This window comes from Peromyscus maniculatus, chromosome 3 (assembly GCF_049852395.1).
Source record: "Peromyscus maniculatus bairdii isolate BWxNUB_F1_BW_parent chromosome 3, HU_Pman_BW_mat_3.1, whole genome shotgun sequence".
Lineage (NCBI taxonomy): Eukaryota > Metazoa > Chordata > Mammalia > Rodentia > Cricetidae > Peromyscus > Peromyscus maniculatus.
The window spans coordinates 104,772,894-104,798,247 of NC_134854.1; the positions used below are offsets into that span (position 1 = coordinate 104,772,894).

The window sequence follows — 25,354 nt, forward strand, 5'->3', positions numbered from 1 at the left end:
ATGGGGGAAATGGAGGAAGAGGAGCCAGCAGGAAGAAGTCAGGGTCCCCAGACACGCGGACTGGGGCCTTTAGCCTACCTTTGCACAGTGGCGCCATTCAGGGAAGCCGTGATTGACAACCAGAGGGCTCTGGTGCCTGGGAGGTGGGGGCTGAGAGTGACGTCATATGCTTAACGTGACATCGGAGTGAAGGCCGTGACATCATCCGCAGGCACCCCGGGAGCACCATAGCGACCAAGGGGGCCCTCGGGACGGGACATGAGTTCCCCTTGCGGGACCTGCTCCCATGGCCCAGCCCTGGAGTTGAACTGGACTGTTAATACTCTGCCTAGCTGGGGTTGTGGAGGAACGGCTGGGGGGCTGGAAAGTTTCCCGCAGCTACAGGGGCCGATCCCGAGACCGTTTGCAAGTCCAGCATCCTGACCGCGGCTGCCTGGCCTCCAACCTGCGGGGAAAAGAAAGCTTCATTGAGCCAGGATGGGGGCGGGGGGGGGGCATAGGGGGACGGCTGCAGCCAGCTCCACGGGGGAGGGGAAGATCTAGAGGAGGGAACTGGCCTGGCTGGAATGGAGGGAGAAAGCGGAATGTGGGAGGGCTCTAGGGGACGTGGGAGGGACCGAGGAAGAGGGGGGAGGAAGGGGGGGTCCGGTCTCCCCTGGCCGAACTTTTTTTTTTTTTTTTTGGAAGTCCTAAAACTAATCTCCAGGACCAGGACTCTGCTTCCAGCCTCTGGGGCTCTGCCTAGGCGAAGAAGGTAGGGGAGTCACTGCAGGCCCGGAGAGGAGTTGGGGATGGAGAGGATGGTGGACCAAGGGGGAATGTTGATTTGGGATGGAGTCGGAGAAGCCAACCAGCTGACAGTTTTATTATTGCTAAAGGAGCGAAATGCGGGAGTGGAGAGCTTCGCAGACCCTGGGGATGGAGGCTCCAGGGTGCAGCTGGGAGGCTCTAAACCGAACACAGGGGCTTCCAGGCCAAACGCCTCCAGAACAAAGCTGTCTTGTCTGAGTTGGGGGAAGCAATTCTGGGGGCCCCCTTTGCCGTGGAGGGCTGTTTTCAGCCCTGGATGGAGAAGGCCTGAGCTGAGGAGCCAGCCCTAGCTTGTGGTTGCCCAGTAACAGTGGTGTTACGGAGGCTCGGACAACCCCACATCAAACCCTGCCCAGCTCGAACCTAGCTCTCCTGGAGCCCCTGACCCTGCAGCGTATTTGCGAGCCCATGTGCTAGGGAGGGTGGCTGAAGGTTCTCCTACTCTGTTTAGCCTCAGCATTTCCTGCCTGGGCATCTGCTTCCATAGAAAACCGCTAACAGCCCTCTCATTCATCGTTCTGAGATCTCGGCGGCGGCGTCTGCTCTCCCAGGCTCCCCTTGCCTGTACTGCTGCCCGAGTCTGCCTGCTTCATGGGTCCCCCCTGTCATTTCTCCTGTGCTGCCCCGGGGCCTTTATTCCCTCTGGTGTTTTGTGCCTCTCTGGGTCCCTCCCCAATACTATGTGTTTGGGTTTGTATCCCGTCTATCCATATTCAATGTGTCTCTCACCCTGTGTCTTTCTGTTGTTGTTGTTTGTTTTTTTTTTTTTTTTCCTTCATTCCCACAGTCTCCCTTACTCTCACATCCTGTCTGCCTGGGTCGTCCTCTCTGTGTGCCTGTTTTCAGTCTCTCTGTTTATCTAGCGTGACCATCCTCACACTCTTGGCCTGTAACCCCCACATCCACCCCATGAATGGGAGTAAATGGTGATGACAATAATGACGATAAAGCTGGCCAGAAGAGGGGAGGGCATTGTGGGACATAGCAACTTGTAGTGGTTCTATTGTTTGCAAAGGGAGAGTCTCCCTCCCTCACCCCCAGTCTGGGTCTCTCAGGCTGTGCCTGTTTTCTTTATGCTCCTACCCTCACTTAGTGCGTATCTCTCCCTCTCTGTCCCTTAGTGCCCCCCCTCACTCGGGCCTTGCCTGCCATGCGACCTGTCAATGTGTGGTTTCCATGGGGACCGCTGCTGCTGCTGCTGCATTTACTGTGCAGCTCCAGTGTGGGGTCTCCATCCCCTTCCACTGACCCAGAGAAGAAGGTGGGAAGCCAGGGGCTGAGGTTCCGGCTGGCGGGCTTTCCTAGAAAGCCCTATGAGGGCCGTGTGGAAATACAACGTGCTGGCGAATGGGGCACCATCTGCGACGATGACTTCACACTGCAGGCTGCCCACGTCCTCTGCCGGGAACTGGGCTTCACAGAAGCCACAGGTTGGACCCACAGTGCCAAATATGGCCCAGGAACAGGTGAGCAATACTCTGGGCTAGCCCAGACGTTACCTAAGTGCAGTTCAAGTACCGAGAGAAGAACGCCATGATGGTACAGCCACAGGGAGGTGGGACACCAAGACTGGATAGAATTAAGTAAATCCACAGATAATAAACCATCTAACATAGTAATTTCCGGGCCATATGCCCTGAAGCTAGCCTGTGCCTTTCATGAGCCTCCAATGTTTCATGTGCAGAAAGAGGAGGGGGTTGATAAATTCTCCTCTGCAAAGTAAGATTCTGAACCATGCACAAGGACAGCCCAGAGCAGGTGAACCCTGAATGATCCAAGTGCAGTTAACTTGATGAGATGTGAGGTCAGGTGAATGGTGTCTGCATGTCCCATAGCTAGAAGGGGTCATATACCACAGCTGACAAAATCAGGATCCAGGCTAGAGCTAACACGAGCAAGCTGGAACTCAATGTGGCTCAACTATGAGTGTGAGGGTTAGGGCACAATCCTCTGGGGGTGGGAAAAGTGGAAATGCTGGGCTAAGGATGTATGTAGCTCAGAGGTAGAGTGATTGGCCTGCTCAGTCCTCCAGAGAGAAGGAGGGAGGAAAGAGGAGACAGAGAAAGGTGAAACCACTTTCAGAAGCCACGTTTCAGGAGGAATGGCTAAAAAAAAACCAAAAGTCTGGCACAGAAACAAACAAACAAAAAAGCCCCAGTTAGCAATTGCATGATGCTGGTGTTCAAATTCAGCAAGGACAGTCGTGGCTGAAGGGTTTTTCTGGGTGGCGTCGAAGGACTAAATCAGACCTAGTTGGGGAAAGTTGTAAAGACCCACAAGGACTTTCTCATGGTTATGTGGCCTCGTGGGGCAGAACAGTAAGCTCTGTTAGACTAGGTGAGGCGCCCCAGCACTGGCTGAGACACGTACCTTTGAGGAGGCCCCTGCCAGTTCTGAGTGGTCAGTGATACTCAACAGGATCTAGGAAGTAAAAATAGGGTTTCTGTGGCAACATAGGTATACAGAAAAATGCCACAGGGAAGAACGTCAGAGCGAAGTAAAAGACTTCCCAAGTCTCAGGGAGAAAGTCAAAATCTTAAGTTACATCATGCTTTGGAGCCCCGGTCTATTTACATAAAGCGTTTGTCTCCTGGCAGCTCCAGTCTGAGAACGACTAAGTATGTACTTACTACGGCAGAGCATTTGGCACATAGGAGGTACTTACTTATAGCCATTGTTGAATGGATCCTTACTGCTGAGAATTCAAATGTTGGTTCTCGGTTGTTATTGTTAATTCACCCTAACCAACTTTTCAGTGTCCCGGATCACCACCAACCTTGTGTCAGCTTATACCCTCTTGCCCTCCAGAGTCCTTCTCCCTCCTCCATCTCCAGCCCCATCACTCCCTCATCCTTCTCGCTCAGGCACTCCTCTGTCTGCTCATCTCCCTTTCCACAGGCCGGATCTGGTTGGACAATCTGAGCTGCAGTGGGACGGAGGGAAGTGTGACGGAATGTGCCTCCCGGGGCTGGGGAAACAGTGACTGTACCCATGATGAGGATGCTGGGGTCATCTGCAAGGACCAGCGCCTTCCTGGCTTCTCGGACTCCAACGTCATTGAGGTCTGCAGTGCACACACACACACACACACACACACACACACACACACACACACACACCAAAAAAGCTATGGCGTGGCCATATGTGATTAGAAGAGACATTATAAAGGGATCCCATAAGCCTTTATGGGATAATATGGGTTTCCGGGAAATTTGAAAGGCGGGGGCCCAGTGAGGTGCCACACCGCCAAATCCAATTTTTAAAAATGTATATGGGTGTTTTGCGGCCATGTGCGTCTGTGTACCCCGTGCATGCCTAGAGTAGGCAGAGGCCAGTAGAGGCCACTGGATCCCATGGAACTGGAATTACAGGTGGTGATGAGCTGCCTGCCATGTGGGTCCTGGGAACTGAGCCCCAGGTCCTCTGGAAGAACTCTAGCCCCCAAATCCAATTATTTTAAGTATTCACACTGGAGTTACGATGCCTGGCACGAGCCTCTCCAGTTTCATTCCTGGTCACCTGTCTCTCTCCTCCAACGTTTCTCCTCTCCTCCAAACTCTTTCTTACTTTCTCCTCTTCCTGAGACACTTCACTGCGAGGCTTGCCTCCTGCTTCAAGCAGATTTATCAAGGCTTCCCTTTCTCAGTGCCTCCAGGCCCTGTTATTACTCTGCTACGGTCACGCTGCCTTCTGGGGCACATCCCCCAGCTAGGCAGCGGGCCTGGCATCATCCTTAGCTCTGTCTCAGTGGTCCCACCCTTGGGTTTTACAGCAGTCACAATCGGGGCTCCTTGGGGGTGGCACGGCATGGATGCTCGAGTTCTCTCCTCTGCCTTTGGTCCCATCTCAGGTGGAGCATCACCTGCAAGTGGAGGAGGTGCGACTCCGCCCCGCCGTGGACTGGGGCAGGCGACCCCTGCCCGTGACGGAGGGCCTGGTTGAAGTCAGGCTTCCCGAGGGCTGGTCGCAAGTGTGTGACAAAGGCTGGAGTGCCCACAACAGCCACGTGGTCTGCGGTATGCTGGGCTTCCCTGGAGAAAAGAGAGTCAACATGGCCTTCTACAGGTGCGGGGCCCAGGGGTGTCTGCAGACCTTGGAGAGGATGGGGAGCCTGTGGGAAGCCCATGTCTAAGGGAGGGGACGCAGGGAGACTGCTGTGACACAGGCGGCCGGCCGAGAAACCGAGCGTGACCTCGAAGGCTCTTCTTCCCCAGGATAGGAAACAGGCAGATAGGCGAGCGGGCAGAATGCGAGCGCGTGGGGTGACGTCATCGGTCGGCAGGCAGATTTCTGGAGCCTGGGCGCTGGGGCCTCGGGAGTTCCGAGTTCACAGAGGGTGCGGCTGCCTGTCGGAGGCGGTGCCTGCGGGCCTCGGGGACTGTGACTGGTCGGCGCCGCCGCCGAGTCACCCAACCTAGAGAACGGTTCAGTGCAAAGGGCGGCTTCCTTCCTGGAGCATCTCGTTTGGTAGTTTGGATAAACAGCCCACGCTAGTCCGGCAGATACTTGGAGATCTGTTCAGTGTGGATCTGCAACCTGTTTTGCAAGCCCAAAATGCTCGCTTTCTTCAGCTCTTACTTATTTCCCTCGCCTGCAGGCTTCACGATGGCTAGATGACTTTCCATTGAGCGCAATGCATAAGATGTGATGCATCCAGTGGGGCAGGGTATTGTAGGAGTGCCAGTCTTTGAAGAAAGTTGGCATTTATCTGGTGTTGTGAGTGACTTAGACTACCCTGTTCTGGCACAGCCATATCTGAATGGAATGAATGGAATGACACAAGTTTTGTTTTTGTTTTTTGTTTGTTTGTTTGGTTGGTTGGTTGGTTGGTTGGTTGGTTTGGTTTGGTTTTTTGAGACAGGGTTTCTCTGTGTAGCTTTGAGCCTTTTCCTGGAACTCACTTGGTAGCCCAGGCTGGCCTCGAACTCACAGAGATCCGCCTGGCTTTGCCTCCGAGTGCTGGGATTAAAGGTGTGAGCCACCACCGCCCGGCTTATCTGGTGTTGAACCAGAAAACGGTTTCAGGTCTTATCTCTGATACGGATAAAGCTGCCTTTTGAACCTGACTATATGCTGGTCAGAACACAGCGATAAGCTGTGCTGACATCAGTCTCCAGCCTCCAAATTTAGTGATCCTCCATAGAGAACTATCATAGTAGTTTGAGTATAATTTTATTATTTCAGTCATCTTAGATCTCTAAGGACTGCCAAATGTTTTCCCTAAATGCTCACAAACTTTCTGCTTAGCAACTGACTCTCAAATAGCATTTGTCTGGAGTAAGGAAACTTGCACTTTCTCCCTTTCTTTCTTTCTAAAGTCAGTACATTCTCTAATATCCACTAATTCCCATATTTGCTGGAGTTTTCTTTGCTGTGGTGCCCAAGCACGTCCGAAAGTTCCTTCGGCTGCCTGCGACTAACACCATTTTACAAAAGCTGTGTGCGGTGCCTTTACTGTCGTCCAGGCTCTGTCTTTCAGGAGCCAAACACCAGCTTCTAAAACAGTTGTAGGATTTAAGCCCAAGCTTCTTCCAAGCGAAGAGGATGGAGCGAACCAAGGCCTAGAGGGTCACTCATCCAACATTTATCCGATGCCCCGCTCTGTGCTGGCTTCAGTTGTAGACTTCAGAGGTTCCACAGTGAACACAAGCATTCTTCCTCTGGGCACCGGGGGCACCCAGAACATAAGTGAATTTAGGAAATGGAAGGATGGTGGTGTTACCTTGGCCTCTGTCAGAACGAGGTTCCTGTCCTCTTACTCAAGAATTGAAAGAGCGCACACAAATAGCAAAGTTGGGAAGGATATTATTCAAAGGTCACGTGGAAGTGTGGAACAGATAGGCTGCAAGAGAGCAAGCAGCAGGCAGGAGGCCACCTGAGCTAGCGTGCTCAAGGACACTGCCCAGGGCTTCCTTTGTGGGCCCAGGAGAAGCAGCTGGTTGTTACAGAGTGAACCATGGACAGTTTCCTATTTTGATTGGCAGGCTTGGGTTATATAAGCCTTTGTTTACTGCTCATGTCTTTTCCCATGATGCATCTGATTTTAATTATATATGTGTGTGTGTGTGTGTGTGTGTGTGTGTGTGTGTGTGTGTGTATTATCATGCATAGGCATATGATGGTGAATTGGAGCATTTCCCTAAAAGAACACAGTTTACCCTACTGCACTGGCCCCCAGAACCCGCCTAGGCTGGATAGGCTCACTGCCCTAGTTCCTGAATATGTTCCAGGATGTATTTGCTCCAAAAAGAGAGTTACTAAGGGTTGCTAGGTCAGCTGTATGCCAGAGCGACCCAATTGCTTTGTTCAGGGATAGGTGTGCATGCAGCAAAATGCAGGCAGGGGTCCCAGGGTGCCAAGCGCTCTGCTGAGAAAGGGGATGTGTAGGTGTTATCTCAGGCCAACTGCATCCCAGTTTGCTAAGCTAGCCCTGGGTCTGCCTGTCTCAGCGGTGTGCAGGGAGTGAGGGGTGAGGAGGTGGAAGTGGGGGAGACACAGCGATACAGACAGGTAGGCGAGGGAGAATGGTGAGAGGGGGCGGCGAGAAGACATTCTTGTCTTCACACCAGTGGGGCTGAGCCCAGTAGACCAAGGAGAGCATAGTAGGCGACGTGATAGAGAAGGTGGTGGGAAGAATTGGTGAGCTGGGTCAAGGAGGGCCCTGTGGGAGATGGTGACTTCACTCGGTGAGGTCAGGAGACACTGGAGGGTTTTGAGCAGAGGTTTTGTTTTGTTGTTGTTTTCATTTTTATTACATCTTTACTGGTTTTGAGTGCGCTGTGAGTAGATGGACGTCAGAGAGGGATGTGCGGAGGAGGTTCTCTCCCATGTGGGTCCCAGGGATGGAACTCAGGTTAGCAGTCTAGACATCAAGCTCCTTTGTATGCTGAGCCATTCCACCTGTCCTGTCTCCAGAGACCACATCGCGTGTATCCCTGGCTGGCCTTGAACTCCTGGTCCTTCTGCCCCCACCTCCTAAGTGCTGGGGTTATGGGTCTGTATCACCATGCCCAGCTGATGGTTGGCATTTAATCACATTTCCAATCATTACTTTGAATTGTTTTATTTTATTATTATGTGTGTATGTGTTCATGGTGTGTGTGTGTGTGTGTGTGTGTGTGTGTGTGTTCATGGTGTGTGTGTGTGTGTGTGTGTGTGTGTGTGTGTTCATGGTGTGTGTGTGTGTGTGTGTGTGTGTGTGTGTGTTCATGGTGTGTGTGTGTGTGTGTGTGTGTGCACTGTGGTACACGTGGGGAGTCAAAGGACAACTTTCAAGGGTCAGTTGTCTCCTTCCACACTGGATTCCTGGGATCAAACTCAAGTTGTTAGGTTTCAATGGCAAAAGCTTTTACCTACTAAACCATCTTGCCAGCCATTAATTATTCTCTTGATTGCCTTACTCCTTGCTCCTTTTTTTTTTCTTTAAAGATGTGTGTGTGTGTGTGTGTGTGTGTGTGTGTAGGCCAGAGGTCAACTTAAGGTGCTTTTTTTTTTTTTAATTAACTTGCAGGTGTGCATCATTGTGCCCAGTTTCGTATTTATAGTTTTTAAACTTGTTTTGGTGTTCTAGAATATGTGAAAGCTATAGAATGTTACAGGAGGGAGGGGAAGAATGGATAGCTATCAGAGCTCCTTGCTACTCTTGTATAGGTAATGAAGCCAAGGCTCCAGGAGCTTCAGTGTTGTGGAAGAAGACACTTCTTTATAAAAGGAAGTCTCCCTATGCAGCAGCTTGAACTGGCCATCCCTCTGCCTCAGCTCTGAGTGCTAAGAATGCGGGCTTTTTCTACTATGCCTGGTTTGAGAGATCACTCTTTTGTTCATGTCACTATGGGACATTCTTACCGACCTCCGTGCAAGGGGTGCAGAGTATCAAGATGATAAGTGATGAGGAGGAAGATAGGCACCAGACCACGGGTCTGCAGGCCATGCTAGACTTCCTAAGAAAGGAAATGGGGAAAAGACACTAGAGTGGTTGGTTGTTTGGCCTATTTGTTTGGGAGAAGGACAGGGTCTCTACATAGCCCTAACTGTCCTGGAACTCACTGTGTAGACCAGGCTGGCCTCAACTCAAGTGCTAGGATGAAAGGTGCTACCACATCAAGTTACAGTACAGTGCTTCAGTGAAGCTGTGCATGGTGATAACCACCCATGAGTCCAGCAGTCTGGAGCCTATGGCAGGAGGATATGGATTTCTAGACTGTCTCCAAAAAAGAGGAGAAAAAGTGTTTTAATGAAGAGGTCTGTGAGATGACATGATCGGGCTGTGGCTCTGTTTTTTCAAATGGGTTTTCATAATAAAATAATTATGGGACTAGAGAGATGACTCAGTGGCTGAAAGTACTTGCTGTTCCCTCAGAGGACTCCTGAGCTAGTTCCCAGCTCCCACATCAGGTCTCACAAACACTTATAACTCTAGCTCCAGGAAACCCAATGTCTTCTGGCTTCCATGGATGCCTGCACACACACACACACACACACACACACACACACACACACACACACACAAGTGTAAACTTGTAAATGATTGCTTTGATGAAACAAATACCTTTTAAAACCGTTAAAAGCTGGATATATTGCATGTACCTTCAAGGTCATCCTTGGCTACATGTTGAATCTGAGGCCTGCCTTGGCTACATAGTGAGACCCTTCTCAAAAAATACAAGGCTGGAGAGATTGCTCAGCAGTTAAGAGCCCAGACCACACAAGGTTCGAGTCTCAGCACCTACACAGTGCTTCACCGCCATCTGGAATGCCAGTTCTGGAGCTCTGATGCAGTCTTCTGATCTGAGAGCATCAGGCATGCATATGGTGCACAGCCATGCATGCAGGCAAGACACCTATACACATAAAACCAAATGCATGCCTGATGATGGCATATGTTTGTAACCACAGCACGTGGGAGGCTCAGGCAAGAGGATTACAAGTTCAAGGCCAGCCTGGACAACATGCAGGGAAGAAAAGTAAATAAATAAAAATGCACACATCAAACCCTAGTGCAGCCTCACACAGTATACTATGTCAAAACATGCGAGCACTCAAGAGAAATGGCAGGGCAGGGACATGGACAAAGAAAAGATAGCCAAGGCAACAACAGGGAATGCCATGAACCTCTTCTTAAAAAGCAGATCCGAGGTCTGCACTCACCAGGTACAGGGGTTCTGTCCTGTAATTCCGATGTATGTGACACAGAGGCACCGGTCAAGTTGTAGGCCAGGCAGGGCTATACATCAAAGTCCCTGTCTCAATCCCACACCCCACTTCACTGCATGCCCCGCTCCTCCCAAAGGCATACGCAGGATTGGACAGGACAAAGAGGAGCCATAATTAAAGTCTTCAAAATTAAAGAGACAATGAGGAGAAATTGAATTAAGGAAACCTGGAGAAGGAAGTAAGTCAATTTTTGAGGCCAATTTAAAAGATTTACTTCCCTGCAAGCGTGTTTGGGAGATGAGCTCAGCTTGGGAATGACCAGGCATGTGGGACGGGAACTCGGGCAGGAAGAAGACGCACAGCCAAACCAAGCTAATGTCCTCAAAAATGTAGTCCTCTGTCCCTGGTCCGGCAGTCTCAGGCCTAGACAGTGCCGCGCCAGGGCCTTACTTGGAGAGACCACCCAAGAATCTCTCTCTCTCTCTCTCTCTCTCTCTCTCTCTCTCTCTCTCTCTCTCTCTCTCTCACACACACACACACACACACACACACACACACACACACACACACAGGAGTAAAGGAGGTGCAGACAGCCTCCCTAGGACTAACTCCAGCTAGTTCTCTGTCCTCCAAATCCCAATGTCCCCTTCTGTAATCAGACTTTCCTTTTGGGCCACCAGCTCACAACTAACAACACGGAGACTTTTATTATTAATTATGAAAGCTTTGCCTTAGCTTAGTCTTTTTCCTAACTAGCTCTTATAACTTAATTAACCTGTTTCTATTAATCTGCCTTCTGCCAAGTGGCTGGGTTCCCTCTTCTCTGTACTGTACGTCCAGCTTCTTCAGTGTCTCACGGACATCTCGTGGGCACTTAGATTCATTCCGAGTTCCTCTCTCTGCCGGAAGTCCTGCCTATTTTCTCCTGCCTAGCTATTGGCCATTCAACTCTCTATTAAATAAATCACAGTGGCATATCCTCATACAGTGTCAACAAATATTCCACAGCATCCCTCCTCTGGCCTCCTCTGAGGTTTTCCACCAACCTCCAGACCCAGAAGCCCTCATTCCTTATTTATTTTATTTTATTTTATTTTATTTTAATTTCAAGACAGGGTTTCTCTATGTAACAGCTCTGGCTGTCCTGGAACTCGATTTGTAGACCAGGCAGGCCTCAAACTCACAGAGATCTGCCTGCCTCTACCTCCTGAGTGCTGGGGTTAAAGGCGTGCGCCACCACCGCCCGGCCCCATTCATCTGTCTTGATCTAATTTCTAAAGGTCTTGCTACTGGGACACTGTTCTGAGTCCGTGGCCTTCACTGAGGCTCACCCCCCTGTTCATATGCTGGGACAGCCTGTAGGGCCTTGGGAGTCGCTGATGACATCACACTACTCTTGGAATAGTTCTCTATTAGGAAATGAATCTTGCCCCCGGTTCTGGCTGCACTGGCCTTTTCCACTTGGTTCTACACCAATCCTGACTTGATCTTGTCTTATCCTCACAGAAAGTTGAGGAAGCGAGCGGCCAAAGCCTCGGCCCGACGCCCCAAGCCCCTTGGAAGGTAAAGGGGCAAGAGCCCCGGGACCTCCTGCCAGCCCCTGCGGCCCCAGGAGGTGGATGGATGGATGGAAACCTATCCATGTCCATCCTAAAACCCAATCCTACGGCTTAGGAATGTAGTTGGATCATGGCTGCTCCCAGGGGAGGGAGGGAGGAAAGCATGGGAATGGGTGAGCTTTGATCTTAGGGAATGGGAGCAGGAAGTTACGTGGGAACCGCTGAAGAGATACCTGTGTCTCTCTGTTTCTCCCAAAAGGCTTCCACTGCAGCCTCGGCCCCTGCCCTGCGTTCTTCCTCCTCCCCACCCCACCCCCACTTCCAGCTCAACTCCCTTGGTCCAAGAACATTTCCACTCTCCCCTCCCTTGACCTTCCGCTGACCTCTCCTCTCCCTCACCTGGATTTCCATAACTAGATTCGCCTTCAGTGGCACTGATTCCAGGGAGCATCGGGAGTTGCTGACTGCATGCCCTCCCGCGGCATCCGGCAGTCCTTATGCGCACAGAAGTCAGTTGCCCTCCCCATACTGTGAACAAGGGGTCCTTCTAGAAGCAGGATGCTTCACTTCTCCTGGGCCACATCCTCACCCACTGCCCCAACCGACATCTTTCTCCTTTTTGCAGAACAATCAACAAGTTTAAAGTCAAACACAAGCCCCGAGGGGGCAGGGGGCCAAGCAAGAGGTAAATGGGTTTGGGGTGGGAGGCAGAGAGGAAGCGAGGAAGCGTGGCGGGCAGGGGCAGGGCTGGAAGCAGGGAAGGGTCCCAGACAGGCCTGTCGGACTGGTGGAACTGAGGAGAGGTGGACTGGCCGCTGTGACGATCACCTTCCAGATCCTTCTAGAAATGTGAAGTGAGGCGCTGTGATGTGAGTCTCTGGGGACTGTGTTAGTCATAGGACTTTTGGTTCTTGTCCTGTGCGCTTGTCTTTCTTCTTGAGTTCCAGTAGAATCTAGCACTTCTGACCCACGCCGGTCCTCTCCCCACAAGATCACCATGTGGCCAAGAGATGGGTGTTCTCATCCTGCTCTACTTGATGAGTGCTTCTTATTTCCGTTTTTTTTTTTTTTTTTTAAAGTAAATATTACTAGGGCCTGGAGAGATGGCTCAATGGTTAAGAGTGTACACTGTTCTTCCAGGGGACCGGAAGTCAATTCCCAATACCCACATTGTTTGACTTCAGCTCCAGAGGATCCAGTGCTGATGCCCTCTTCTGGCTTCCTTGGGCACCTACAGTCATGTGCACAAACCCACACTCTGACATATACAAATATTTAAAGGGCTTTTTAAAAAGTAAACATTACCAGTTTACCTGGTGTGCGGGGCAGCCTATGGAACCTTCCCAGGGATGGCTTAAGAATCACAGACCCACCTGGCTACTTGTTAATAGTCAGGCATCCAGTTCCATATTTTCTTCCTGACCTCCCTCAGAATTCAAGAGAGTAGGAGACTTCCAATCCTTCCATCCAACTTGTCTCTAAAAGGCAGGCAGCACCACTAAAATCTCCCTGATAACTTTCTTTCTTTTTTTTTTTTTTTTTTTTTTTGGTTTTCCGAGACAGGGTTTCTTCGTTTAGTTTTGGTGTCTGTCCTAGTTCTTGCTCTGTAGACCAGGTTGGCCTCGAACTCACAGAGATCCGCCTGCCTCTGCCTCCCGAGTGCTGGGATTAAAGGCGTGCGCCACCACCGCCCGGCCCTGATAACTTCTGAGGACCACAGAAGGCATCCCTTCCATTGTCCCCTCTTCTCCTCAGAAAGTCCAGTGTCCCCCGAACTCCCCCGCCCCCTGGTAGCTGTCCAAGAGCTCAGAACTTGGTGAGTGTGAGTTCTTGTCGCCCCCTGTGGCTTGAGTCACCTTTGCCCAACATAACTGTCCTTTGGTTCCTTCCCTTCCCTGACCCCCACATTAAAGCGCACACTTTATAACCATGTTTTTATTGGTTGTAGGGAGAGGGTGAGCGAGAGCTGAGAAGTTAGATGTCTTTTCCTGTGAAGGCCTGACTTCAGTTTTCAGCCTAACAGGACACTGAGAATACCTGATCACTTTGATTTTCGGGATCCGTTTATCCTGGGCTTCCAAGGGTATTCTGTGAAGTGTCCTGCTTCCTTTGACTGGTGTGTGTGTGTGTGTGTGTGTGTGTGTGTGTGTGTGTGTGTGTGTGTTGTATGTGTTGTTTGTTTGTTTGTTTTCCAAGACATGGTTTCTCTGTGTATCCCTGGCAGTTCTGGAAACTCCTTTGTAGACCAGGCTAGCCTCAAACTCAGAGATCCTCTTGTCTGCCTACTAGGATCAGCGGCATGCAACAGCACCGCCCGGCCTTTTACCTATTTGTTTACAAATAGCCTTTCTTCTTGTCTTCCTAGCCAATGGCTTTAGATTGTCATATTCCCTCTTTTCTCCAATGTCAGGGATAGGGCACCTACCTGCAATAGTTCACAACAAGTCAGCCTCACAGGGCCACTCCACCCACACCAGGCCTTGCCTTCCTTTTCTCCCTGAGCCCCACCCAGCCTTTCTGGGGAGAGAGTCTTTCCTCCACTCACCGAGCTGCAGGCTCTCGTTCTGTTGGTATCTACAAGACCCCCTCTTCTCTCGGGCATCTCTACAGTGTTTCTCCGTGTTAACATCTCTACTTTTGTCTTGATTCCCTGCTCCAATGGCTGTGCAACAATGCATGGACTACCTCACTCAAGACATCTACAGCTCAACTCGGGTCTTGGGCCACGATGGCCATTGGGATGTCCATAGCCAGCTTCCCTCTCGGGCCATGTGGTCCCTGCAGCTGTCGTCTGTCTGTCCTGCACTTGTCTCTGTTCCAGAGAGCCGTCCCCAGCCCTTTGCACTGCCGTCTTCCAGTCTGTCCTTACCATAGCTGTCTCCATATTACGGCGGGGCTTCTAACCCGGAGGCCCCTCTGACCTCTGAGAAGCCATTGAGATGCAGACCTCCTCAGTACTTTGCATCTTGGCTCACAGTCATTTGGCTTGTTCAGTCACCCCGTAATAGAAAGGTCTGCTCCCTGGCTGTTCAGGTCGGCTTTGTTTGTGCCAGCCGCTCCTTCTGAGCGGTCTCTTCTGGCTTCCCACTCGATTTGCATGGCCGCCTTGGCTTCAACCTCAGTCGCAGCCTAACCCTCCCTTTGGGTCATTAAGAACAAGATTGCAGCTGGGTAGTGGTGGCACACACCTTTAATCAATCCCAGTACTTGGGAGGCAGAGGCAGGCAGATCTCTGTGGGTTTGAGGCCAGCCTGGTCTACAGAGTGAGTTCTCAGTTACACAGAGAAACCCTGTCTCAAAGGGGAAAAAAAAAAAAAAAAAACACTACCAACAAAAGAACAAAAAAGAACAAGGTTGCTATGAAACCTGGCCACCCTTCCCCTAGGGTTCTGCTGCAGAAAGTCCCCCAAAGACCCTGACTGGGTAGCCAAAGCTCTTTCAGACTACACACTGTCTCTCTACACACTAGCAATCCTGTCTCTCCCAAGGAGAACACAGACGCGGGAAGAAGAGGGACCAGAGGTCATGAGAAGTCGGGGGTGGGGTGGGGAGGGGAGGTGCCAGGCGGCTGTGGGGCAGGGAGGCAAGAACTCAGCCTCACCCTACTGTGCCTCACTGCATCCTGTCCCCACAGGATGCTGGCCCAGAGGCAGCAACACTCCTTTGGCCTGCACTGGGTGGCGTGTGTGGGCACGGAAGCCCACCTCTCCCTGTGTGCCCTGGAGTTCTATCGTGCCAATGACAGCAGCCGGTGCTCCGGGGGGAGCCCCGCCGTGGTGAGCTGTGTGCTGGGCCCTCTTTACACCACCTCTTCTGGTCAGAAGAAGCACCCACAGCCGAAGCCTCAGGGGGAGGTAAGACAATGAATGTTTTCATTCTGCACCTCTGGGGATCGAACCCCAGGCTTCACACAGGCTAGCTAGGGCAAATCGACCATTCAGCTACACCCCCAGCCCAAGACAGTGAATGTGACCTTTTCCTACACAGTGTGGGAACTCCCTAGCCTGCCCTCGACTAAGCACAGCCCTGACCTTTGAAGACAGGGAACCTTCCCGCGGCTACGCCACAGACCTGATGACACCCACTCTGTCATAAAAATCTCACTCAGCTCCCCGGGCTACATAGCCCTCCCCAAATTAGTGTTTCTATTCACCTCTTCGGGCATGTCTGTCTTTTACAGGTCCGTGTGCGTCTAAAGGGTGGCGCTCACCCTGGAGAGGGCCGAGTGGAAGTCCTGAAGGCTGGCACATGGGGAACAGTCTGTGACCGGAAGTGGGACCTGCAGGCAGCCAGCGTGGTGTGTCGAGAGCTGGGCTTTGGCAGTGCTCGAGAGGCCCTGAGTGGTGCCCGGATGGGGCAGGGTGAGGGGAGAGGATGTTCACACTACTAGGGTACAGTCCTTAGGGAGGAATGGAGTCCTCTGGGCAATGAAGTTCTAGTCACAACCTCCTCAGCCCTGACTTCTGACTCTAGGCATGGGTGCGATCCACTTGAGTGAAGTCCGGTGCTCTGGCCAGGAACCCTCCCTCTGGAAGTGCCCCTCCAAGAACATCACAGCCGAGGACTGTTCCCACAGCCAGGATGCCGGCGTGCGATGCAATCTCCCCTATACTGGAGTGGAGACTAAGGTCAGTCATACCTTCTACTTTGGGGTCTGTCTGGGCCTAGCCTCCAACACATGGCCTGACTGCGCCCAGCCCTTCATCCCAGGCCCAGCCGTCCCCCAGCTCCCACAGGACCCTGCCATTTGCCGGCCCCTTCTCTGTCTCTGCTCCCTGCTGCAGGCTGTCGCCCCTAAAGCATCCCCCTGCACTCCTTCTATTCTGTACCCCTGCAGATCCGACTCAGCGGGGGCCGAAGCCGTTATGAGGGGCGAGTTGAGGTGCAAATAGGGGCACCTGGGCATCTTCGCTGGGGCCTCATCTGTGGGGATGACTGGGGGACACTGGAGGCCATGGTGGCCTGCAGGCAACTTGGTCTGGGCTACGCCAACCACGGCCTGCAGGTGAGTGAGGAGGAAAGGGAAACCCAATCCGTTGTCACCAAAGTCTGTGCTTCGGGCAAAGGACTGTGGAAACAAGTCCCTTGGCCCTGGAAACTGGGACCTATGGCCTCACCAAAACACCTACCTACATCCCCCAGGAGACCTGGTACTGGGACTCAGGGAATGTCACCGAGGTGGTGATGAGCGGAGTGCGCTGCACAGGGTCTGAGCTGTCCTTGAACCAATGTGCCCATCACAGCACCCACGTCACCTGCAAGAGGACAGGAACCCGCTTCACCGCGGGAGTCATCTGTTCTGAGAGTGAGTGGCGAGGGGGTCGCATAGGCTGGAGAAGCAGGGCCCTGGGGCACCCCTCACCTGGAGGGAGATGTGCTGTGATCCGGAGGGGCACTCCTTGGCCAGGGGAACCCTGTGTCCCACGGGGACGCTCAACGGTAACCCCACCCCTCCCTTCCCCCGCAGCCGCTTCAGACCTCCTTCTGCACTCGGCCCTGGTACAGGAGACTGCTTACATCGAGGACCGGCCGCTGCACATGTTGTACTGCGCCGCGGAAGAGAACTGCCTGGCCAGTTCCGCCCGCTCGGCCAACTGGCCTTACGGCCATCGGCGTCTGCTCCGGTTCTCCTCCCAGATCCACAACCTAGGAAGGGCCGACTTCAGGCCCAAGGCTGGGCGCCATTCTTGGGTGTGGCATGAGTGCCATGGGTGAGAGGGCAAAGGGGGGCCAAGGAGACTGGCAAGGCTACAGGGGATGTGACAAGCCCGCTGGATCTGGGAAAGAATCACAAGTTCCCTTGTCCCACAGGCACTACCACAGTATGGACATCTTCACTCATTATGACATCCTGACCCCCAACGGCACCAAGGTGGCTGAGGGCCACAAAGCTAGTTTCTGCCTAGAAGACACTGAGTGTCAGGAGGGTGAGTTGGGGCCGGAGCGGACTTCAGCCCAAGCCTAGCCTTGCCCTTCACTGACATCCAACCCTCCCTTCAGATGTCTCCAAGAGGTACGAGTGTGCCAACTTTGGAGAGCAGGGCATCACCGTGGGATGCTGGGATCTCTACAGGCACGACATCGACTGCCAGTGGATCGACATCACAGATGTGAAGCCAGGAAACTACATTCTCCAGGTGCCTGGCATCTGCCTGGGCTTTCGAATACTGCGGTTTGGGGTGGGTGACCCCTTTGGACTGTAGGGGTGCAGCTGGGTCGTCCCAGCATTCTCTCTAACCCACAGGTGGTCATCAACCCCAACTTTGAGGTAGCGGAGAGCGACTTCACCAACAACGCGATGAAGTGTAACTGCAAGTATGACGGGCACCGCATCTGGGTGCACAACTGCCACATCGGTAGGTGACAGGGAGGGCCGGCCGGGGCGGGAGGAGGAAAAAGCCTTCACTGCCCAAGCGGCTTCTGCACCTCCCCACCATGCCCTAGGATGGGTATGTGCTCCTGCCTCTGCAGGGAGCCAGCCCCTCACAGTGCCCCTCTCCTCTGCAGGCGATGCCTTCAGTGAAGAAGCCAACAGGAGGTTTGAGCGCTACCCCGGCCAGACCAGCAACCAGATCGTCTGAAATGCCACCACCCTTCCGGCAAACCACCACTGGCCCCTCAGTGGCAGGGGTCTGAGGCTGCCATTACCTCAGGAGCTTTACCACAAGAACCCCTGATGTCAGTCAGCAGGCCCATCACACTCATCCACCTATGCTCTACGGATGACGAACTGTTGAACAGAAGTTGGCGCCTCCCTTACTGGGTCAGCTGTCAGGCCCTTTGGCCAGCCATGGAGAATCAGCCAACAGACCCATCGACAGACAGATCACACCACAAAGAACTGCCCCCCACGGGATGGGGAGGTCAGGAAGGTCAGCTCCCACAGCTCTGCTGAGTTCTCCTAAGTACCGCTTTACCTCTGGCCTTTTGGTGGGGGAAAAGATCCAGCCCCCAGTTTTGACTGAAACATGTTGCTAGATATAATTTTATTTTATATAAAATGTGTTCTTCAGAGCCCCGGATTGGTGCTGGTGGTTAGAGGAACCTGCCCTCTTTAAGTCCATTGACTCCTCGACCAAGGTGCACTCAGAACCTAGGCGAGGAAGCCAAGCAGGAAATCAGAGTAGGAGCTAGTCCAGTCATTCTGTGACCTCAGGGGTCACATACAAAGTCAGTGTTTCTGATCCCCGCCGGATCCGCACTGCCAGCTGGGATTGGGTTCTAACAGCCTCGTAAACATCTTCAGCATTTTGTACTATTTTCTCCCCAATGGCCAAGATCACGTCACCAGGCCGCAGACCAGCCCTGTGGAGGATGAACAGGGCGAGAAAGGAGGAGACAGCTAAGCTCAAGGATACATGCACCCCACTCCACCCCACCTCACAGAGCAGGCTTTCCATCACCTGTGTGCGGGGGAGCCCAGGATAACTTTATGGATGAGGACACCGTGCTGAACATCAGGAAAGCTTGGTTCTCGGAGCTGTAGTTCAGCAAGGATGCTGAAAGGGTACAGACCACCCCATTAGCTACGCCCAGGCCCCCTCATCTTGGCAGTCCACTTTTTACCTTCTAGTGTTTAGGCAGTGGGACAGACACACGAAAGACAGCTAACTCCAAATGATACGCAATGTCGAATCAACTGCACTTTTGTCATTCTGGACTTCTACTTTGCTTGTTTGTTTCTCAAGACAGACTCTGCTGTCTGTGAAGCAGCCCCAGCTGTCCTGGAACTTGCTTCATAGACCAGGCTGGCCTTGAACTCACAGAGACCCACCTGCCTCTGCCTCCCAAGTGTTGGGATTAAAGGTGTGTACTACCATGCCCAGCCCTGGAAATCTACTTTAAGGAAGGGGTAGAACTTAAGCTGAGCCTAAAAGGATGGATCCTATTAACCATATGGAATAAGAGGGTATTAAGACAGAGGTGAAGCTGGAAGGTGATGGTGCACGCCTTGAATCCCAGCACTAGAGAGGCAGAGGCAGGTGGATCTCTGTGAATTCGAGGACAGCCTGGTCTACAGCGAGTTTCAGGACAGCTAAGGCTATACAGAGAAACTCTGTCTTGGAAAACAAAAAACAAAAAAAAAGACATAGAAACGGAAAATCAAAGTAGTCCTGAAGAAGCAACAAGGCAGGTCCTACAAGTCTAGGAGGTGATTAGAGGTCGGTGGCAATGTCCTCTAATGCTAGGTCAATGAAGTCTCTAAGTCACGGCAGTGACATGATGCAGTCCATCCAGTGAAAAGGCACAGGATGCAGCAGGATGAAAAAGTTGTGACAGCAGACAAGAGCTCATCTTAGATAAGGACAGACATGCAGGCAAAACCCGTAACAGAGCGCAGCTGGGGAGCGCAGACACACCTGTGGGCCCACCTACCACGACCCCTAACACACCTGGGAGTCAAAGTCAGCATCATCACTCCGATGTAGCGGCGCTGGGACCCACTGATTCCAAACCAGGAGTCTGCAGAAAGAGGACGGAGGGCCACCTAGTCACAGCCTTATCCCTCACCTCCTACTAGCAGAGCCCAGCAAGTCACAGCGAATGCCCCTCCCCGTGCCCCACCCTCCATTTTAAAGGACCCCCTTCCCTAGGAAGAAAGGCTCACTTTTCTTTTCCCCGCGATGCAGAAACTCCCTAAGGCGATCAGAAGGGATGGCAAAGGAGATTCCAGCTGTCACCTTCATGGTGTTCACTCCAATCACCTCCCCATCCTGCGGGGACACAGCCCTCTGTCCCCTAGCCCACACACACACACACACACGGCACAGTAGCAAGGACTTGGGGGCAGGGGTCTGGATACCAGGGAGATACACAAGTAACTACAGAAACTTAACGGAAAATCCTTGAATGAGAGAAAAACCCACCCCTCCCACACCGAACCTGGGGTATGGATTCTTAGAACGTGGATGGCACTTACCAGGTTAACCAGGGGACCGCCAGAATTTCCAAACTATGGGAGAAGATGAAAGAAAACATCAAAGAAGTCTAGAATTCTACGTCTCTCGGAATTCTATGACTGTAGGCATAAGCAGGGTGTAAGGAAAATGTTCAGATTCTGTTCCCAGCCCATGAACTACAGTAGCTGCATTCTGCCTCCCAACTGCATTCTACAGGCCCAGCCACCACACGGTCAGTGGGTGCCCACACCAGATAGCTGCTGACCTCCCCAACTCCAACCTAGCTCCAAACTTCTCTTCTATCAGGACGCACATCAATAGCTGCATCGGTCTGAATGTATTCCACGTTGTTTTGCGGGAGTCCCAGGTCCCTGGCTGGACGCTGAGCAGAGCTGACAATGCCAGATGTGATCGTGTTCTGCAGCGCAAAGGGACTTCCCATGGCAACCACGAACTCCCCTTGCCGGACATCAGCAGAGCGGCCGAGGGGCAGTGTGGGAAGAGGCTCCTTGAGGGAAATGAGTACAACCAAACCGGTCATTTTAAGAAGGGAGCAAGCAAGCAGCTGCCATCAGATCTGGCCTATTCCATTCCCACCTTGGTTTGAATCCTCAACGTGGCAATGTCGGCTACAGGATCCACAGCTGTGACCACGGCCTCATAAGTGTCTCCGCTCCGCAGCCTCACTCGCACCCGGCGCCGATCAGCCACCACGTGGGCGTTGGTAACGATGAGCCCATCTGAAGCCACTACGAATCCTGAACCGTTTGAGATGGGGACTTCACGGCCCGAGAAAGGGTGCCTGGGATGGGGGGAAAGCACCGATTACACTACCCTGCAGCTTCCACCCCATCCTGCTCACTTGCCTTACTTAGGGCAGTCGGTTTCAACACCTCCCGGTCCACTTCACCATTACCGATCCAGGATTTCGATATAGACCACAGCAGGGGCTGTCTTCTCCACCACATCCGCGATGAAATTGTACTGGCTCCGGGGAGAGTTGGGTGGCGGAGCGGGAACCGCGGCCAGCACCGCGGGAGAACCCCGCCCCCAGCCCCACAGGAGCAGCAATATTGCTCCCCCTGCGCCCACCGCCACCGCCAGCCATTCGCGCCAACGGGTTCCAGAGCTCCTGCAGGCCTCCTGGGCGCTAGAGCCTGGGGTCCCCACAGTCCGTGGTGCCCAGAGATCCGGGCTCCCAGGCGTCAGACACGCCCGTGATGCAAGGACCCCCACAGGCACCCGGGCCGGGAGGCTGGGGGTCCCATAAGTTATCCGGGCTGGAGGGTCAGGAGTTCCTGACGTCAGCAGAGCCCGGACATCGGGGGCTAACAGGGGGCCCTTCCCCCAGAAGATGCCCCCCAAAGCCCGCCATGCCCGAAGGCTCCTGCCTGCACCCCGCCCCGCCTTCAGCGCAGCCATCAGCTCCGCCTCGGCTCTCTCCTTGCCCGCCCTACTCGGAGGCGGTGCCCTGGAGCCCAACAAGAAGACTGGGAGAAGCGAGGCACGCCGGTATCGGTCCGGTACATGTCGGGAATTGTAGTCCATCCAGGACGCGCTCTCTTGGGCGTGCACACACGCGCGCGCGCGCGCACGCACACACCCACACACACCCACACACCAACTCCCCCCCCCCCGGGGGGCCGCAAGGCATGCTGGGAGCGCTAGCCCTTCCGGGGCGCCTCCGGACCTCGGGTTCTGGCTTTCCCCGCGGAGGCCCGGAGACTCCGCCTTCCCAGGAGCCCCTGCGGCCCTGCGAAGATGGCGGCGGCGGCGGCCCTGCTCTCCTGAGGCGGCTGCGATGGAACCTCCTCCCCCAGCTCCGGGGCCGGAGCGGCTCTTTGACTCGCACCGGTAAGCGCTGCGGAGGGAAGAGACCGGTCAGCGCGTCCTCTCGGCTTCGGCGCCTGATCGCGTCGCCTCTCGCCGCAGGCTCCCGAGCGACGGCTTCCTGCTGCTGGCGCTGCTGCTCTACGCTCCGGTCGGCCTCTGCCTCCTGGTCCTGCGCCTCTTCCTGGGGCTCCACGTCTTCCTGGTCAGCTGCGCCCTGCCGGACAGCGTCCTCCGCAGGTGCGGGCTGCGGCGGCGGCGCCTGGGGAGCCCCCTGGGCCGGGCCGGGCCGGGCCCCGGAGCGCCCCGTCACCGCCGCCTGTGTCCCCTCCAGGTTCGTGGTCCGGACCATGTGTGCGGTCCTGGGGCTCGTGGCCCGGCAGGAGGACTCCGGACTCCGGGATCACCGCGTCAGGGTCCTCATTTCCAACCATGTCACCCCCTTTGACCACAACATAGTCAATCTGCTCACCACCTGTAGCACCGTGAGTGGGGGGCGAGGCCGAGAGCGCCCCCGGGTGGCTCCTCCCGAGGCCCGAGCTCAGTGCTCAACTTGACCCCTTAGGGTTCTCTTGAGGAACACCGATCCCTTTCCCTCGCCCCATGAGCACCACCCCGCCCGCGTGTTGCCGTTTTCCTTTCCTTCTTTTTTGTTTTTTGACATGTCCCCCCATTCTTCTCGCCTTTCTCTCCTCCCTGCCCTCAGCCTCTACTCAACAGTCCCCCCAGCTTTGTGTGCTGGTCTCGGGGCTTCATGGAGATGGACAGGCGGGTGGAGTTGGTGGAGTCGCTCAAGAAATTCTGTGCTTCCACAAGGCTCCCGCCCACACCTCTGCTGCTCTTCCCCGAGGAAGAGGCTACCAATGGCCGAGAGGGGCTGCTGCGTTTCAGGTGGGTAAGGACAGGTATCTGGCCCCAGTTGAGGGGGTTGTCAAGCTCCTGGGTAAACCTGCCCTAGTTCATTTCCTGTCTGCCCACTTTTAGTCCTGCCCCTGAAATTCCTAATTCCCTGGTTACCTGCTTAGGTAGTTGGACAGTTTCTTTAGTCGGGTATGAGTTGTTGGTTGGGCTACGCTGGACCCCCTCCTCTTTCTCTCTCTCTTTCTTAGTTCGTGGCCGTTTTCTATCCAGGATGTGGTACAGCCCCTTACACTGCAAGTGCAGAGACCCCTGGTCTCTGTGGTGAGTGCATGCTGGCCAGGGGATCTCTGGGGTTTGGAGGGGAGGTTTCCCACCGCTGACCCTGGCTTAGGCCTCACTTCGTGCCCTCCCCTCAGACGGTGTCAGATGCCTCCTGGGTCTCAGAACTGCTGTGGTCACTTTTCGTCCCCTTCACGGTGTATCAAGTAAGGTACTCACTGTCCTCAGTTTTTGGTGGCTGGGAAGGTGCTCACTTCAAGGTCAAGGAAGTAGTGGCCTCCGCCCTGCCGGTCTGTGGACTTGTTAATGTCCGAGTTCCACCACAGACAACGCTGGTCTCCCCCCTCCCCCCTCGTCACTCCAGTCCCGTGTGAATGGGGAAGGGACGACACCCTTCATCCTGGTGCCTTACTAGGGTAGTGCTCTGTTTTCTGCAGGTGGCTTCATCCCGTTCATCGGCAGCCTGGGGAGGAGAATGAGGAGTTTGCACGCCGTGTACAGCAGGTGGGGGTGAACACGGGCAGGGTGGAGGTGGGGCAGGGTGGAGGTGGGTCCCTCTTCAGGGGACGGACACGGGCATGGTGGAGGTGGGTCCCTCTTTGGGGGACACGGGCATGGTGGAGGTGGGTCCCTCTTCAGGGGACGGACACGGGCATGGTGGAGGTGGGTCCCTCTTCGGGGGACACAGGCATGGTGGAGGTGGGTCCCTCTTCAGGGGACGGACACGGGCATGGTGGAGGTGGGATCCCTCTTCGGGGGTGGGAGAAGGCCTGGAGTGGCTACAGTTACAACCTTTGATTCTCCCTAGCTGGTGGCCAAGGAACTGGGCCAGACAGGGACGCGGCTCACTCCGGCAGACAAAGCCGAACACATGAAGCGGCAGAGACACCCCAGAGTGCGCCCCCAGTCAGGTGTGCGCCTCTGTGTTCAGAGACGTCTCTTCGGGTGGTGTGACTTACTGTCTTGTCAGCTGCTGTCCTAGTCTCCGCTCACCTGCTACTTTCTGTTTTTTTCCACAGCACAGTCGTCTTTCCCCTCTCCTCCCAGCCCTTCTTCTGATGGGCAGCTGACTACTCTGGCTCAAAGAGTCAAGGAGGTTTTACCCCATGTGCCATTGAATGTCATCCAGAGAGACCTGGGTATGGGAAGGGTAGTTCCACAGGACGACAGACACAGGAAAAAGTGGGGTGTGACAGAGAGGGTGTGCAGGAAATGGACCTCTGCTCCTCTCTTCCCAGCCAGGACTGGGTGTGTAGACTTGACCATCACGAATCTGCTTGAGGGGGCTGTGGCGTTCATGCCTGAAGATGTCACTGAGGGAACTCAGTCCCCGCCCACAGCCTCTGCCCCAAAGGTGAGAGCCAGGAGTAGTCAAGGCCAAGACTTAGGGTAGGTCGGGGCAGTCTCTTCGCGCCCTCTCCCTGACTCTCTCTAATGTTGAGACCCTAGCACAGTGCCTCTCTTGCAAAGTAGGCGTTCGATGGGTGTTTAATGATGATGACTTCGCAAGCCCTCTGACATTGTGATCACCTCAGTTCCCCAGCTCTGGCCTGGTGACCCCTCAGCCCACAGCCCTAACATTTGCCAAGTCTTCCTGGGCCCGTCAGGAGAGCCTGCAGGAGCGCAAGCAGGCACTGTATGACTATGCAAGAAGGTGAGGGGGTAGAGGACACTGCAGGAAGGAGCAAGGTGGAGAAGGGCCTGAGGAAGCTAATCCGACAAAGCCTACACCCTGTCTCTCCCCACGTCCCACAGGAGATTCAGAGAGAGACAGGCCCAGGAGGCTGACTGAGCCAAAGGAACAGGATGGTACCCAGAGCCGCAGGACGGAGACTGGGGGCAGCCCTCACCCAGCTCACAACAGGCCGGATGAGTGGGTGGTAAAAAGGGAGGGATGGAGCTCCCCCAATGTCACATTAAATTCAGGGTTTTCACTCAAGGTCTCTGTTGCCTCTCTGGGTT

At 54.0% G+C, this 25,354-nt stretch overlaps 3 protein-coding genes across 6 annotated transcripts; 2 read left to right on the forward strand and 1 right to left on the reverse strand.

Annotated features, from left to right (window-relative positions):
• The first annotated feature begins 2 nt into the window (after nt 1–2).
• Nucleotides 3–18,536, forward strand: Loxl3 (lysyl oxidase like 3). 2 transcript variants are annotated; one of them, XM_042273509.2, is made up of 17 exons: nt 4–143; nt 688–754; nt 1,932–2,276; nt 3,709–3,872; nt 4,661–4,875; nt 11,470–11,526; nt 12,148–12,207; nt 15,157–15,376; nt 15,703–15,883; nt 15,996–16,150; nt 16,360–16,527; nt 16,665–16,827; nt 16,990–17,233; nt 17,334–17,449; nt 17,523–17,659; nt 17,767–17,878; nt 18,030–18,536. In XM_042273509.2, exons 3-17 carry the CDS (start codon nt 1,961–1,963, stop codon nt 18,101–18,103), a joined length of 2,382 nt encoding a protein of 793 aa, XP_042129443.2. In that variant the 5' UTR covers nt 4–143; nt 688–754; nt 1,932–1,960; the 3' UTR covers nt 18,104–18,536. The 2 variants fall into 2 exon arrangements, with proteins under 2 accessions (XP_042129444.2, XP_042129443.2); XM_042273510.2 differs by lacking the exons at nt 11,470–11,526; nt 12,148–12,207 and having other exon boundaries at nt 3–143.
• Htra2 (HtrA serine peptidase 2) lies at nt 18,478–21,844 on the reverse strand. Its single transcript, XM_006994329.4, has 8 exons — nt 21,339–21,844; nt 21,020–21,224; nt 20,736–20,930; nt 20,443–20,475; nt 20,131–20,236; nt 19,916–19,985; nt 18,926–19,021; nt 18,478–18,827 (listed from the first exon to the last, which is right to left on the reverse strand). The coding sequence occupies exons 1-8, from the start codon at nt 21,842–21,844 to the stop codon at nt 18,662–18,664; spliced, it is 1,377 nt and encodes a 458-aa protein (XP_006994391.3). The 3' UTR covers nt 18,478–18,661.
• A 199-nt stretch (nt 21,845–22,043) lies between these two features.
• Aup1 (AUP1 lipid droplet regulating VLDL assembly factor) lies at nt 22,044–25,331 on the forward strand. 3 transcript variants are annotated; one of them, XM_076566993.1, is made up of 12 exons: nt 22,044–22,276; nt 22,355–22,492; nt 22,587–22,737; nt 22,959–23,143; nt 23,362–23,434; nt 23,530–23,603; nt 23,830–23,896; nt 24,201–24,303; nt 24,412–24,531; nt 24,631–24,746; nt 24,928–25,046; nt 25,148–25,331. In XM_076566993.1, the coding sequence occupies exons 1-12, from the start codon at nt 22,224–22,226 to the stop codon at nt 25,182–25,184; spliced, it is 1,236 nt and encodes a 411-aa protein (XP_076423108.1). In that variant the 5' UTR covers nt 22,044–22,223; the 3' UTR covers nt 25,185–25,331. The 3 variants fall into 3 exon arrangements, with proteins under 3 accessions (XP_076423108.1, XP_076423110.1, XP_076423109.1); XM_076566995.1 differs by lacking the exon at nt 25,148–25,331 and having other exon boundaries at nt 24,866–25,002; XM_076566994.1 differs by lacking the exons at nt 24,928–25,046; nt 25,148–25,331 and adding an exon at nt 24,866–24,899 and having other exon boundaries at nt 24,631–24,781.
• Nucleotides 25,332–25,354: the final 23 nt, after the last annotated feature.